The sequence below is a fragment of the Pleurodeles waltl genome, chromosome 5, assembly GCF_031143425.1.
Source record: "Pleurodeles waltl isolate 20211129_DDA chromosome 5, aPleWal1.hap1.20221129, whole genome shotgun sequence".
In the NCBI taxonomy this organism is placed as follows: domain Eukaryota; kingdom Metazoa; phylum Chordata; class Amphibia; order Caudata; family Salamandridae; genus Pleurodeles; species Pleurodeles waltl.
The window spans coordinates 1,550,035,864-1,550,052,427 of NC_090444.1; the positions used below are offsets into that span (position 1 = coordinate 1,550,035,864).

The 16,564-nt window shown below is 48.1% G+C and overlaps 1 protein-coding gene across 2 annotated transcripts in view; it reads left to right on the forward strand.

The window, feature by feature from the left end:
* SNTG2 (syntrophin gamma 2) overlaps positions 1-16,564 on the forward strand; it is a 2,000,310-nt gene that overhangs the window by 1,521,207 nt on the left and 462,539 nt on the right. For both annotated transcript variants that reach the window (XM_069235852.1, XM_069235853.1), the window contains exon 12: positions 2,618-2,734. In XM_069235852.1, coding sequence (XP_069091953.1) covers positions 2,618-2,734 — 117 coding nt within the window. The remainder of the gene's footprint in view (positions 1-2,617; positions 2,735-16,564) is intronic.

Below are 16,564 nucleotides of genomic sequence, written 5' to 3' on the forward strand. Positions count from 1 at the left end.
TTGCCCCCAAAGGCTTTATGCGGCATAAGGTTGCTTGACTGCGAGGGGTTGGCCACAGGGTCTGACAGCAGGCCATGCTGTGCAGCCGACCCCCACCGGTGGTCGGCTTTATGTATGGTAGTAAAATATTACCTTATGTTGAGAAAATTCACTGAAAACAACAACAGTTAACATGACATTATAGTTAGATATAAAAAAACAGATATGTTTTTGTTTAACAAACAACCTTGGAAATTCACTGAAAAAACCCCCAAAGGTAAAAGTGATGTTATAGTTAGGTGAATGTCAGTGCCAACATAACATTTTGATCTCTAAAAACCACAGAAGTTCACAACCATGATACAGTGCTTATGATCTCACATATTACATCACTCTTGACCTGTTCTATGTCATTATTTATGGCATCAGTGATGAACTCTCAGATGACATAATTGATTCCATCACTGATGACATCATCCAAGCTACTTTTGTACACATTACTTTATAAAGGAGTATGACATTGGATATGTGAAAACTAGCTCAGAATAATATTAAGCCTCATATTAATGCCATCACACATACAACCCCCTTAGGTGAAGTGAGCTTCTGTTATGTGAAACATTGACCCAATGCAATAGACTTCATGGGCAACCAAGTTCATGGTGACAGTCAACTTCACATAGAGGTGTAACCAATCCTGCAGATGGTGTTCAATCTGTATACTACTGTTCAGAGAAAACTAGTCTTCTCCAGACACTCAAGCCCTGTTTATCCCCAACTACAGATAACCTTTAGCCTGTATCAAAACATTCACAGTTAGTGAACCTCCCCTAAGAAATGAAACGGACATAAGTAGAAAAGTGGATAAACTATGCAGAGAGTTTATACCCTCTACCACACTGTTTGCTGACAACCCATTTCTCATAAGGAATATACCACGGATAATTGAAAGGATTTTACTAAGAAAAATGTTCAGTCTATGCAAAGCCTCTCCAAAGAGTGCCTACTCGCTGTAAATACCCAAAGCCTGAAGATGCTAAATATCATGCTACCTAGCCTTCATACTATACTGAAAACTTTACAGATTGATAAGGTACCAAAGATGATCTATCACATCTACAAGTGTAAGTACCTGAAGCACACAATTGTCTCTCCTGTATAGAAATTATCATGCTAAGAAAATTATATGAAAATACTCAAGGTTGCCTACAATACATATGTACTACCTACACTGATTCCACTGTTAGAAACCTTTTTTTCCAAAAACAAAATAATTGTGTCTGAGTTATCAGCCGTCATCTGCTCACAGTGTTATTCAAATACACAAACTTTCATATTGTGCTGAATACCGCTACACACCTATAACCCATTAGGATCATAAACATTTTGTAAACACTTACGCCCATTACCAGCAAAGAGGTTGTACAAATTTAGATAAATAATACTTACTTGGTCACCAGTAGGTATAGTTAGGACCAAGGTTTGACTTAAGTATAATTAGGACCCAGCTACCATAGGAAAAGCTTTTTTTGTTTTTTGTTTTGTTTCCTTTGCGGCCTTGCAATGCATTGCTAATTACCCCAAATATGACATTACTTATGACATCTTTTATAATATTAGTAATATATTAATGTAACATTTGCAGTAAAATTATTGCTGAGATGAGATAACTGTGCATGGCGGGGGCGTGATTTATAGTTACCTTGGGACACGAGATATAGTGACTTGAGCTAACCATAACTATAACTGCTGAATTTCTATGGTTTGGTGCCACTAAAATGTGAACCTAACTATAACGCCCATCTAACCTTCATTTTTTAAAAGTTAATTTCTATGTGTTTTTTTACATTTTATTTCCTAACTAAAACATCCCTGTAACCTTTGGCTTTTCAGTGGTATATATTTATAAATATATATATATATATATATATATATACACACACACACACACACAAACACTCACACACATATGTGTATCTATATATACACTGCCAAAAAAGAACCCACTTCTACCTCTTGGGGCTAGTGCAAGAAACAGTAGTGGGAAACCATGTTAATCATAGCGGTGATGGTAACCAAACCTGTCCTTGTTACCTTAGGGCGCCAGTTATAGTTACTTGAAAGAACTCTAACTGCTGCATTTCTGTGGTTTTGTATGAGTAAATTCAGAACCTAACTATAACGGCCCTACGGTAACCTTTGATTTTTCAGTGAAAAAAAAATAAAAAAATAAAAAAAAATATATATATATATATATATATATATATATATATATATATATATAAAATGTGTTTATAAAAATAAAAAAGAATGACCAGCACACTCTGGGAGTTGGTATGTGCTGAATATATGTGTATTCCATAAACAGCGAACAAAAGTGATGCGCTGGGTCTACTAACCTTTCTAGCTGTTAACTATTTATTGATTATATAATCGTGAATATGGAGCTTTGCAGAACAGTAGTCCTTAAAAAAAATCTGAACTGCCCAGTTTTACAATTGTGGGAGACAATGCTCATTATTTACATTTTACTATTGTTCATTCGACCGATACATAAGCTTCTAAAATAACGTATGCTACATGATTTATCTTTTGTTTGAGTGGAACTAAGTGGTTTTTTTTATCTACTTCTATGCAGGTTATACATATGGGTTGGGTGAGTGAGCGGCTTCGTGGTTCCCCTTCTTCTCCATTATACAAATTCAAGTTTTTGGCACTAAAAGGATCCTCGTTCTACATTTTCAGCACACCACCGGTAAGAAACATTTACAGATCTTCAAAATGTGTCGGTATAAATCATAGTACTTCGTTAAAAAATATGAGCACAGTTTTTCTTAAGCTACCAGGTTTACTTTGCATATAATGTTTAGGGCACCAGATCGATAAACCATGGGGGAAGGCATATGCACTGTGTTGTGAGATCTTGTAATCTAGTGTAATGCAATCACTACTGATTAAACCTTCGGAAAAACATTTTCCGTCAGCCACAATTCAGAGCGATGCTAGAATATTAGCGGGCGAAGACTGCTTTTAATTAAATACATGTGCATAAAGAAGGATTGCAGACTAATCCTGCTTCCCTTTGAATCTTTGACTCTAAAGGCTATTTTTGGGGTCAGAGAAGCCAAACTCTTTCTGACCCACATTGAGAAGTAGATCTGGGAAATTTCTAAAAGAAAATCCAGCAAGACCAGTTGGAAATTGACATTTTGTTATGGTACTCACTGGGAGTATGTAAAAGTATTATTCAACTTGAACTCATGGATTCTTCTTCAGGAATAATGACTTAAGAATTAGAAGCATTTGTAACACCGGAACTGTAGAGTCAGAACATTTCCTACAAGTTCTGAAAGATTGTAGCGACAAGGTTTTTCATCTCTATAGGACTTTGACAAGATGTCCGGGCCTACCAAAGAACATGTTGCCTTGGTAGGCAAGATTTCTTGGCACATCAGTCAGTTTTTTGCAGCAAGAAACAAAGCTTCAGTGGACCTTGAGCATAATTTTTATGACCACAAGGAAAATTTTGTAATTCAGCAGGTAAATTTTGAAGAATTGGAAAAGGCACCAGACTGCCTTGCCTGATGACAGTACAACTATGCTGGCTACGATTTCAAAGTTTGTCTTGCTCAGAGTTGTTCGCAACTTGGGGAAGATCTTCAGTGGGACTCGTGAACTAATGTATCTGACCTAATTGTACCCTTTTCAAACTCAGCTTCAATTGCAACTCAACCATGCCTGTCACTTTTGGAGATCTTTAACTTCCATAAAATACCTCTTTCACAAGGCAAAACCTTTGACTAAGGCAAACCACTAACCTATGGCCTTGCTCACTCTATTGCTGGTTGACTGCATTGTGTTCCAAGGACACAGTCAACATTTCTCTATTAGATACTATTGACGTTTCACATTTTGACTGTTTTCAAAGGACGTCTTTTGAAATGCTTTCTAAAATTAGAAATTTACAATCCATTTCCCTTTATCCATATTTGCCATTTTTATGTCTTTGGAATTCGTAATGTTGGGACAGCAAAGTCCCCAGCATGGTTTTGATAGCATGTATTCCTTCCCTAACTTACAGAACAGAGAGCTTCCACAATAATTCTGATTAATTCTGCTTGTGCCCATAGTACCTGACAATCATGCAAACACATTAAGGCCTGGCATGAATAAGAGTATTGACATTCAGGAAAGGGCTCTGTGGTATGGAGGGGAGCCACAAGCATGATTCTTTTGCTACATGGGACTACTGTCCATGTGCCAGGTTCTAAATGCTTTGGTGGTGGCAGCAGCATTCAATTTTCTTTAAAAAAATGCTAAACAGGAACTTCTTCTTTGCACCAGGTAACAAAAGATTATCCTACCAGCCTCACTCCGTAAAGTTACACAGACATTGGGTAATCAGGCGGACATCCTGGTTGTGTGGCATGTGAGTGCTGAGCTCATATGGTCCTGGTAACAGGGAGCTGTATGGTAAATCAATAAGTGATAGGAGGTCTGTGAGGTCCATTTTGAATTGCTCCTGAGAAAGAATGGCGCAAGATGAAGGCTAGCTCTCTGCCTCCCAGATTAGCTAAATGTTTTGTTAGCAATCCCGTGAATGCTGAGTTTTTCATAAGAAATATTCATGTATTTTAAACTATGAATTGGCATAGAATTTGACTTGATATAGAAAATAAAGTGTGACTTGGAAATGGTGCCCACTTGAGTGGCCGTCAACAATCACAAAGGGGGTGATTCTAACCCTGGTGGTCGGTGATAAAGCGGCGGCCAACCCGCCAACAGGCTGGCGGTCAAAAAAATGGAATTCTGACCCTGGCGGGAACCGCCAACACAGCCCACCAACTTAACACTCCGACCGCCATGGCGGTACAGACAAACAGCGCGGCGGTCACCGCCAACAGCCAGGCGGCAGACAATGTACCGCCCACACTATCATAACTCACCAATCCGCCACCTTTTCCGGGGCGGGAGCACCGCCGATAAAAACACGGCGGAAACAGACCACGAACGGGAAAACGCTCACCTCTACGCACTCCACGAGGAAGGAGGACAGCATGGAACCCGAATTAAACATCCTACCTGCTCTCGTCTACCTGCTCATCTACCTCGAGTACGAACTCTGGCGCAGACGACAACGGTGAGTACTGCACCCACGACACACGGGAGGGGGGAGGACGAAAGGTTACGTGCACACACATATGCGAGCCCCACCCCCCCAAACTATGTACACACCAATGCAGAGCAGTGATACCACCCAAACCCCCCGGAAAAATGCAAAGACATCATTAAAATTACCAAAATATTTATGTACAATAAAGGCTTTGAAAAGTATTGGTCAACTAGGCAAAAAACAATACCAAAATAATTATATATACAGTGCAATGGATAACCGAGGCAATGAGTCCTGCACATCAAAAGAAAATCGAAGTGTCCGAGGGCCAAAGTGTAACAACACAAGGGCAAAGCCCACACAGGAGACCTGAGTCCTTTGGAGAGAACATTGCAGGGGCATCTGATGACAAAACTACAGGCACCTCAGGGGGAAGGGAAGGGGGGGGCACCACAGCCACATGAGTCCACGACGCCAGATCCACGAAGGGGCCACCATCCCCACTGTGCCATCCTGGGGAGTGCAAAGCCACAGTCTCTCAAGTCTCTACAGTGGGTGGGCTGCCCACTGTGCCATCCTGGGGAGTGCAAAGCCACAGTCTCTCATGTCTCTACAGTGGGTGGGTTGCCCACTGTGCCATCCTGGGGAGTGCAAAGCCACAGTCTCTCAAGTCTCTACAGTGGGTGGGTTGCCCACTGTGCCATCCTGGGGAGTGCAAAGCCACAGTCTCTCAAGTCTCTACAGTGGGTGGCTTGCCCACCGTGCCATCCTGGGGAGTGCAAAGCCACAGTCTCTCAAGTCTCTACAGTGGGTGGCTTGCCCACCGTGCCATCCTGGGGAGTGCAAAGCCACAGTCTATCAGGTGGATTACAGTCTCCACAGGTCAAGGAGGAGGCATGGTGGGCACAGTGAACCGTTAACAGTGCTTGACAGGAAGGGCCCAGCGGAGCGGTGCTTGAGACGGCGGTGCCCAGCGGAGCGGTGCTTGACAGAAAGGGCCCAGCAGAGCGGTGCTTGACAGGAAGGTCCCAGCGGAGCTGTGCTTGAGACGGCGGTGCCCAGCGGAGCGGTGCTTGAGAAGGCGGGGCCCTGTTCAGCGGTGCTCTTCTGCACGGCGGGGCCCTCTTCAGCGGTGCCTATCTTCATGGCGGGGCCCTCTTCAGCGGTGCCTATCTTCACGGCGGGGCCCTCTTCAGCGGTGCTCTTCTGCACGGCGGGGCCCTGTTCAGCAGTGCCTATCTTCACGGCGGGGCCCTGTTCAGCGGTGCCTATCTTCACGGCGGGGCCCTCTTCAGCGGTGCCTATCTTCACGGCGGGGCCCTCTTCAGCGGTGCTCTTCTGCACGGCGGGGCCCTGTTCAGCGGTGCCTATCTTCACGGCGGGGCCCTGTTCAGCGGTGCCTATCTTCACGGCGGGGCCCTCTTCAGCGGTGCCTATCTTCACGGCGGGGCCCTCTTCAGCGGTGCTCTTCTACACGGCGGGGCCCTGTTCAGCGGTGCCTATCTTCACGGCGGGGCCCTCTTCAGCTGTGCCTATCTTCACGGCGGGGCCCTCTTCAGCGGTGCTCTTCTGCACGGCGGGGCCCTTTTCAGCGGTGCTCTTCTGCACGGCGGGCCCTCTTCAGCGGTGCCTATCTTCACGGCGGGGCCCTCTTCAGCGGTGCCTATCTTCACGGCGGGGCCCTCTTCAGCGGTGCTCTTCTGCACGGCGGGGCCCTGTTCAGCGGTGCCTATCTTCACGGCAGGGCCCTGTTCAGCGGTGCCTATCTTCACGGCGGGGCCCTCTTCAGCAGTGCCTATCTTCACGGCGGGGCCCTCTTCAGCGGTGCTCTTCTGCACGGCGGGGCCCTGTTCAGCGGTGCCTATCTTCACGGCGGGGCCCTGTTCAGCGGTGCCTATCTTCACGGCGGGGCCCTCTTCAGCGGTGCCTATCTTCACGGCTGGGCCCTCTTCAGCGGTGCTCTTCTGCACAGCGGGGCCCTGTTCAGCGGTGCTCTTCTGCACGGCGGGGCCCTGTTCAGTGGTGCCTATCTTCACGGCGGGGCCCTGTTCAGCGGTGCTCTTCTGCACGGCGGGCCCTCTTCAGCGGTGCTCATCCAGTAAGTCAAGGGAGCCATGGCCTGGCCTGGACTCCCTGCTCAGTCGCCCTCCGACCGTGATGTTGCTGGACCCTTCGGTGACAGAGTCCTGGGCCCTTTGGTGTCCTCCCTAACACCCGGGATGGGGCTTGTGGGGCCCACCTGCTCCGCGCTCCTGCTGGCTGACTTCTCCGCCCTGTTGCCCTTTCGCTCCTTAGATGGGGCTCTCGGGCCCTTGCCTCCCCTAGATGTTGTGGCTGGTGAAGTGGGCAAACTTTGCTCCTTGGGGGCAGCCGTGTCAGTCCTCTCACGGCGGCCCTTTACTTTCCTGGTCCTCTTGCCTGGGGGGGGCTGGATGTGTCCTTGCTGCTGATCGAAGTGTCACTGCTGGCAAAGGGTGGACTCCAGAACCCATGCACCACAGTGACACTCGAAGCTGGGCTGGTGGTGGCTGAGGTGCTCTTGGGACTCTTTGCAGATGGAGGGGGTGGGTCATCGGAGGGAAAGAGGTTAAGATTAGCTAGGAAAACTTTTTTAGGACCAAGGTAAAGGGTAGGAGAAGTGGTGATGGGAGTGGAGGAAGAGGATGTGGTTGTAGGAGAGTCAGGTGTGCTGTCTTTGGGTGCAGGTGCTGGTGCTGTAGGTTGTGGTGAGGTGGATGGCTGTTGGGTGGGTGGCTGCCTGCGTTTGTGTGGTTTGGAAGACACAGTGGGAGAGGACACAGGGGACGTGTAAATGGCAGTAGGGGTGGTGACTGCACGTGTGCGGACTGGACTGGAGGGTGTGCTGGTGATGGAAGCACTGGCTGATGGTGGTGTGCATGCAGGTGTGAGTGTAGACGTCACAGGGAGAGGGGAGGGAGGAGGGAGACGAGGAGGAGGGGGACACAGAGGTGGTAGTGACTGTTGGAATGTCTGCATCTGGGTGTTGCTTGGGTGAATGCTTGTGGGTTCTGTGGTGCTTGTGTCTGGATGAGCTGCCCTTGGGTGTTGAGGTGTGTGCAGGCTGGTCTGATGGTGTGGATGGGATAGGCTGAGGAACAGGAGACAGAGACAGGCTGGAGGCAGTAAGAAGAGGGAGGCTGGAAACAGGGACAATGGCTGCCGTCAGTGCTGAGGCCAGAGCATTGAACGATTGTTGATGGGCAGCCTGACCCGAATGAATGCCCTCCAGGTAGGCATTGCCCCGATGAACCTCCCTTTCTACCCCCTGGATGGCATTCAAAAGGGTAGTCTGCCCAACAATGAGCGTCCTCAGGAGGTCAATGACCTCCGCACTGAGGGCAGCAGGGGTGACAGGGGCAGGGGCTGAGGTGCCTGGGGCGAAGGAGACGCCCGCCTTCCTGGGCGAGCGGGCACGGAGCGTAGGCTGAGGGGCTGCTGGGAGGGCGGGGCTGGTGCACTGGGTGGCGGCTGTACCTGTAGAGGCGGGGGGCCCGGATGTTGCCGCCACCGCTAGGGAGCTCCCATCCGAGGACGTGTCAGTGTCGCTGGTCTCACCACCGGTCCCCGTTGTGGTGCTCCCCTCGCCCTCCGGATCACTGGTGCCCTCGGTGTCTGTTCCTCGGCCCACCGGGGCCTTGTGACTTGCAGCTCCCTCGTGCTCCGATGCCAAATCTCCTCTGCCTGATGATGCTAATGCACACATGCACAAGGAGATGAAGAAGAAGGGTGGGGGGAGAAAAACGAAGACCAGGTTGAGTGCATGCAATGTCAACACCGTTGGCGGAGAGGACAGACACAGGAGCCTCATGCATTAAGCCGCGCATTCGGGGTACACAACTCAGTACTTCTGACTAGGACAACAGGTCTAGAGACGACAAACGCGCACATGTGTGATGCTGGACCATCGATAGCTGTACTTGTCACCCTACAGAGGTGGGGTCCGGGAGCACAGGGCCATGCCTAAAGGAGAGGACTACACTACAGAAAGCGCCCTGGCCTAATGTCACCCACAACCCTCCTCCCCCACCCAGACGCCTCCACTGCGCAGAAAGATAGCAGAATGTGCTGATACTCACCCCCTTGTGTCTGCTGTGATGTCCTCAAGCGCCCATCCAAATCAGGGTAGGCCACCGCCAGGATCCGGGACATCAGGGGGGTCAGGGTACGACTGGCACCCCTCCTAGGTTGGGAGGCCATCCCCAGCAGTGACTCGGCGGTCTTCCTGGTCCCGCGGCGGATGTCCTCCCACCTCTTGCGGCAGTGGGTGCCCCGTCTGACGTGGACCCCCAGGGCCCGGACTTCCTTGGCGATGGCACGCCAAATGTCCACTTTCTGATTGGCGCTGACCTATTTGACATGTACAGGGTGGGAAGGAAACATTCATCAATGTACTGCATGTTAGATGTGATTGGCCCCCCCTCCCCAACCTTGCCATATGGCACATGCTCTCATCTGTCGTGCGTTGCACTCCTCATTCGCCCCCCACCCCACCAACTTACATCCACCCCACTCCACACAGGCATCGCCCATTCCATGTGCACCCGGTGTACTTACCTGTTGGTCTGGAGGACCGTAGAGTAACGCATACTGGGGGAGGACCCCATCCACGAGCCTCTCCAACTCTTCGGAACTGAAGGCAGGGGCCCTTTCCCCAGTCGCAGCAGCCATTGTCACTTCCAGACCGAGGTCACAGCAGCACTTGCAGTATAGGTCCTCTCCTGTGGATGTCAGGTCTCGAGTGATTAAGCAGATAGAAAATGGCGGTCACGCCCGCGGCGGTGCGTACCGCGGCGGTGCGTACCGCGACCGCCGGCGCACCTCGTCATTGGCTCCTGAAACCCATAGGCTTCAATGTTAACCAATGCGGTTCGTATAGCGGTCTTCGACCGCCTACCGCCACGGTGTGCCCCGCCAGCACATTGACCTCACATCCCATTGTCCCACTTCACAGGTCAGGCAGCCGCCATTTCAAGGGCCCACATGGCATAATTTGTACTGCGTCACACAGGCCTAGGCCTTGCATTGCCACACATACACGCCTTTCAATACATAGACAACCGTGTGCTATGCAAGCTGTGGTGAACGTACGAGTGATTTGCTTGACTCTGTGCTCCATGTTGTCCTTCCTAGGCACCGTCCGCTGGGACTTGCGAGGAGAAGGATGAATCCTCGCGTGTACCGACCGCTGGTGGACCTGTCGACAATGGAAGAACGCCACATCATACTACGATACCGACTTGACCGTGCCACTATCCATGAACTGTGTGCCCAGCTGGAGCCAGCCCTGATGTCCCCCATCCGCCAACCCACAGGAATTCCCCCTCTAGTGCAGGTTCTGTCAGTCCTCCATTTTTTGGCAAGTGGCTCATTCCAGACAACAGTGGCCATGTCATCTGGAATGTCTCAGCCTCTGTTTTCTAAAGTTTTGTCTAGAGTGTTGTCTGCCCTGACGAAACACATGCGGAGTTACATTGTATTCCCTGAGGAGGTTGATTTGGCCACTGTGAAGGGTGATTTCTATGCCCTTGGACATATCCCCAACATCATTGGTGCCATTGATGGGACCCATGTGGCCTTAGTACCCCCAAAAGACGATGAGCAGGTGTACAGAAACAGGAAAAGTTACCATTCTATGAACGTCCAGGTGGTCTGTTTGGCTGACCAGTACATCTCCCATGTGAATGCCATGTTCCCTGGGTCAGTGCATGACGCGTATGTGATGCGTAATAGCAGCATCCCTTATGTGATGGAACAGCTACAGAGACAACGTGTGTGGCTAATAAGTGACTCCGGTTACCCCAACCTGCATTGGCTATTGACCCCAGTGAGGAATCCCCGGACCAGGGCAGAGGAACGGTACAATGAGGCCCATGGGCGAACTAGGAGGATCATAGAAAGAACCTTTGGCCTCCTGAAGGCCAGGTTTAGGTGCCTGCATATGACAGGGGGGTCCCTGATGTACTCACCAAAGAAGTTGTGCCAGATCATCGTGGCCTGCTGTATGCTTCACAATCTGGCATTGCGACGTCAGGTGCCTTTCCTGCAGGAGGATGGTCCAGATGGTGGTGTTGAAGCAGCTGTGGAGCCTGCGGAGAGTGAAGAGGAGGAAGACGAAGAGGACGACACAGACAACAGGGACAGAGTTATCCAAAAGTATTTTCAGTAGCACACAGGTAAGATTCACCCACGCCATTTAACATATACTGAAAGCCCCCTGCATCATTACTTTGTGTATTTCCCCCAGTTTTTTTACACTGATGTTTGATTTTCCCTTCCCTTTTCAGTGCTGTATGACCCACTGCATGACTTCTGCTTGGTTAGCCCATGTACTAAGGCTTATTGACATCGGTATGCTGTCATCACAAGAATAACAGAACATTTTTGCTCAGTAATGTGTTATACATTTGTAAATAATACAGGCTGACTCCTGAATGAATTCAGTGCAATGAGTGATTTATTTTTAGTGCTAGATATTGGTACATCATATTAAAACGGTGATGGGTGAGGGTGGAGTTATGTCCATGGCAGAGTCCAGTTCTCAGTTTCACAGGTGCATTGTCCATATGCCTGTGGAAGGATGGAGCAGGGGCAGTTCAAGGTTGGACAGGGTGACAATGTGGGACAGTGGGATGACATCAGGGGGTATATTATGCTGGCGGGGGTCTTGGCATCCTACTCTGTCTTCCTGTGAGATCTCAGGTTCCTCTTGCGGGGTGGTTGATGTTCAGCAGGAGGTGGTGCTCTGGTGGCCTGTCGTTCTGTGGGGGCCTCCTGACCACTAGCGCCGGCGGAGGTGGTAGGCTGTTCCTGGCTAGTGACAGGGGCCCTTTGTGGTGCCACATGGTCCCGCAATGTGGTTTCTATCCGGTTGAGGGCCTGGACTATGGTCCCCATAGCGGTAGCGATGGTCCTGAGTTCATTGCTGAACCCCATGTAGCGTTCCTCCTGCTGTGCCTGGATCTCGGTGAACCTGGCCAGTACCGTCGCCATCGTCTCCTGGGAGTGATGGTATGCTCCCATGATGGTGGTGAGGGCCCGCTGGGTGGGAGCTGTGCTGGTGTTCCCAGAGGGGGTTGGGTCTGCTGTGGCCTGTGGCTGACTGAGGGTAACCGACTGTCCAGAGGTCCCCGATGGTCCGGGCTGGTCATCAGGTTCTAGGTCGACAGAGCTGCTATCCTCGCTGGGGGCCTGTTCTGGGGGTGGGATGGACAAATCTGGACCCTCCGTGGCGGTGTGTTGGCGTTCGGGCCCTGCAGGGGTAAAGGAGTATGGTTATTGCTTTTGTGTGTGCCATGGCGTGCATTTTGAGTGCCCTTGTCCCCCAGTGCTGGGATTCCCTTGTGGGAGGTGTTGTGAGGGAGGTTGCGGGGGGGGTATGGGTATGTGCAATGGTCATGCTTTGGTGGTGGCTGTCTATGGTTTGTGTTGGCATTCAGGGGTTGGTGTGGTTTAGGGTGGGTTGTGCTGGTGAGACATTGGCAGGGAGGTTGTGTGCTGGGGGGTTGAGATTGGGGGTGACGGGGGGGTTTGGCATGCTGGTGGTTGGGGGGGGTGAAGTAGTTGAGATTCGACTTACCAGAGTCCATTCCTCCGTGTACTCCAGCGAGGCCATCAGGATGCATGATGTTTACTACCTCTTGCTCCCATGCTGTGAATTGGGGTGGAGTGGGTGGGGGTCCGCCGCCAGTCTTCTGCACAGCGATGTTGTGTTGCGACACCATCGAGCGCACCTTCCCCCGTAGGTCATTCCATCGCTTTCTGATATCTTCCCGATTTCTGGGATGCTGTCCCACAGCGTTGACCCTGTCTACGATCCTTTGCCATAGCTCAGCCTTCCTTGCTATAGTGGTGTGCTGCACCTGTGTGCCGAAGAGCTGGGGCTCAACCCTTATAATTTCCTCCACCATGACCCTGAGTTCTTGGTCCGAGAACCTGGGGTGTCTTTGTGGTGCCATGGGGCGGTGTGGATGAGGTGTGGGGTGGTGTTTGTGGTGATGTGCGTGGTGATGTGTGCGTGTATGTGGTGTGGTTGATGAGGTTGGGTTCCTGTGTGTGTTGGGGTTTTCTATTGCTGTGCTCGCTCTCTCTATCTCTCTCTCTCTCGCCTTCTCTCCGATTTCCAACTAGTGGGGGTTTGTGGGTGTGTGTTTTATAGTTGATTGGATGTGTGGGAGTGTTGTTGGTATGTGTGTCAGGTGTGTGTATTTCAAATTGTCCAATGTGGCTGTGTTTTGTAATGGTGTGTGTATTTTGAGCGCGGCGGTGTGTCCCGCCAATGGAATACCGCGGTTGAAAGACGGCCGCGTGGATTCGTGGGTCAGAATGGCATGGGTGTGTTTGTGTTGGCGTGGCGGTGGAGGTTTGGTCATCTCCAGTTTTCCGCGGACCGCTGATGAGGCGGCCTTCCTTGGATGTCGGGTTTTTGGCGGATTCACAGTTGGTGGTCAGAATGACCGTGGCGGTTTACCGCGGCCGCGGCGGTAGAATGGCGGACTTCTGACCGGCGGTAAGGGCCTTTTACCGCCGAGGTCAGAATGACCCCCAAAGTGTCCTTATTAAATGCTTATTAAAATAAATTGATGTGCTTATGTTTAAATTAATATAGTAGTGAGTTATATTGATGATTTTGCATTATGTATTTGCTTTATTAATTGTAGGCCTTAAGTTAGCGAGGTCTTGGCCTAGTTGCACAGCCTCATGTTAAACTGCACTGTTAAGATAACGCTGTGAGAAATGTTCGCTTGAAGAAATTAATACATGTATTGTTTTCCACTGAATTGACCAAACGCTAGCAGATGTTTTTCTTTTCTCATGAAAACTGCTTACTAGAATGTGTTGTGTTAGTTACTGTTACATTGTATAGTTTAGAGTGTGTGAAAAAGCGATGTTTCCAGGAGCAAACAATGGATGGACTGACTTGAGGATACAAAATTGATACCTGACAAACCTGACAATGGGAACAGGAGAAGAGGAGCCAATCATTGACATGTGAAAGACAGTTTAGTTATATCTTAGATTTGAAGTTCTACCTTCATTGGACTAAATGTAAGCGTACGATTCTTTGACCAATGGCAATGTGGAAAGTGTTTTAGATGATTTTAACTTAGCCTGACTGCACAGAGAAGTGTGCCATTTTGATCATTCTCACCTTCCATGCTCATTCCTATTTTGATTCTCCTACTTAGAGAAGTCTATCTTTTAACTTTATTGCTTAGGCTTCTGATGCTGAATGTGATCCTTCAGACATTGTTTTCAAATGGTTCAGAGAGCTTAAGAGTCCCTGGTTCTGAACCATTCTCTTTCATGATCCGTTGCTGATGCTGACCGAACAGATGTCCAGTTGACGAAGATAATTGCAGCTTGCTGAGCCACATTAAGGAGAGGTGTAACAAAATGCTATTGTTCTTGTTGTATTTTGTATTTTGTTTCTGGGTACCAACCGCTATTTTTTATAGAGCCATAGCTAGATGTTTTCCAAATTTATGTTGACAAAATTATTTTGCATGAAGCCCAAACATGCTATTCTAATCAGAAGGTTAGTAGAGGAAATCCTAAAATGCTAATAGGTTGTTATTAATAAATAATTGATGTTATTTAGTTGCTTAATCTAGATGTATGCTATTTCTATTGCACAGTTGTTCTTGCTATTGATTTGTATCGGAACTCTAGAGTGCGTATTAATTAATGCTCTAGTTAAATTGAGATCCTTTAGAAGGTTAGGTCAACCAGTGTTGTTTTTGTATGTATATCATTTGATTTTGAGAGTGAGTTATGTGATATTAGCATTTTTAATATGGGGAAATAAACATTCTAACTTTTACATAAAGGTGTGGTTATTCATGGCCAGAGGGGACATGGTGTGTGAGATTACTGACACCAAAGATTATTGATTGATATTTGTTGATGATTTGTATCGAAATTGAGTCTGGTGAGATTTACTCAAGTGTAGTCAAAAGATCCATCGAACCTTTAACGCATCCCCTTCTAAATTAAAGATAAGAAACAAAAGAAGGTCAGGCGCGCTAACAGAGATGGTAGCAGAGGATGGTTTGTCTCCTTAAGAGCCCATCATAAGGCCCAGTAACTGGTTTGTCTCCATAAGAACCCATTTAAAGACCCAGTGCCTGGTTTGTCTCCTTAAGAGCACATTACCATAAGGTCATTTGCATTTCCCCTCTAAAGAAGGTAGGAGAGTGGGATGGTTATGTCTCCTTAGGAGGCCACCATAAACGTTTCCCTTTGAAAAATAGCTGGTCTTCCCAGAGATGGTAGTGGGGTAATGGTTAAAATGGTTAAAGAGAGCAAAATAATTTGCAGATTTGGTAGGAGAAATTGGTAACGGTCAAGGTTTCAGATTCATTGATACAAAGTGGAGAGAAAAAGTGTCCCTAAGAACTTAGAATGACTTTCCCAGAACCTTGGAGCTTGCCAATGATTGTTTGAGTATGTTCTCGGCATTCTAGTGACAGTGTGAATGGAATAGGTTTTGCACTTGCACAGCTTAAGCAAATTACAGGTTAATTTTGCTGTTTGATAGGGATTAGGGAGTCTGCATACTCCAAATTAAGTTGTTGAAGGAGTTTGCATAATCTGAATGAAGTAGTTGAAGGAGTTTGCATACTCTGAAGAATGAGAGTAGGGAAGTCATCAAACTTCACATGTGTGTGGTGCTTTGTGCTGCGAGGTATAAGACTCCAGAGTATATTGAAAGTGCATTAGACACTATGTTTAATGTTGTAATTTGTCTGGTTTAATAAGTCAATCGGGCATTGTTGACAAACTCAAGAGTGCATGCTAAAGTGAGTGAAAGGTTTTCAACTCAGATTTGACGAGTCCTATGTGCCCCAGAATAGACCCATTGATCAGTTGAGAGTAAAAATTAGCAGGTCGAGTTTTGCTTGCGAGTCAGTGAAACCGAGAAAGAAAGAGTAGCTGCTAGAGTGAAAGGCTGTCAGTGAAAAATCCATAAGGTTTCTGAAGAGATTTTGTTACCCTACCTGTAGTAAACAGACAAATTGTTTTTTTTTATTTTGTTTAGTGCTTGTAATATTTGCATTAATTTCTTGTGAGTTCGGGATGAGGAGGACAAGCCGAAAGATTTTGTCAGCCACTGTACGTGTGAGTGTGACATCATTGGAGCCGTGCTGGGATAGGTCAGTTAGTGAGAAGGGTGGCGCATGCATTGGTGGACAACCGTGAAGCGCATTTGGTTGAGAAGGTCGGCGAAAAGTATTTTGGGATTGAAAGTCACTCCCTGATTTGATTGAAAGTAGTGTAAAATTACAAAGATTACATTTTTCAAGGCTTTTAAGAGTGCCTTAAGAGGAGATACGAATATTCCAACATATAGGAGAAATTACACCGCCAGAATATACACCCACCTATATTGTATTAGAAGAGCAGGGTGCTGCGCCATGTCTTTGGCTGAAACAATGGTGCAAAGTGACAGAG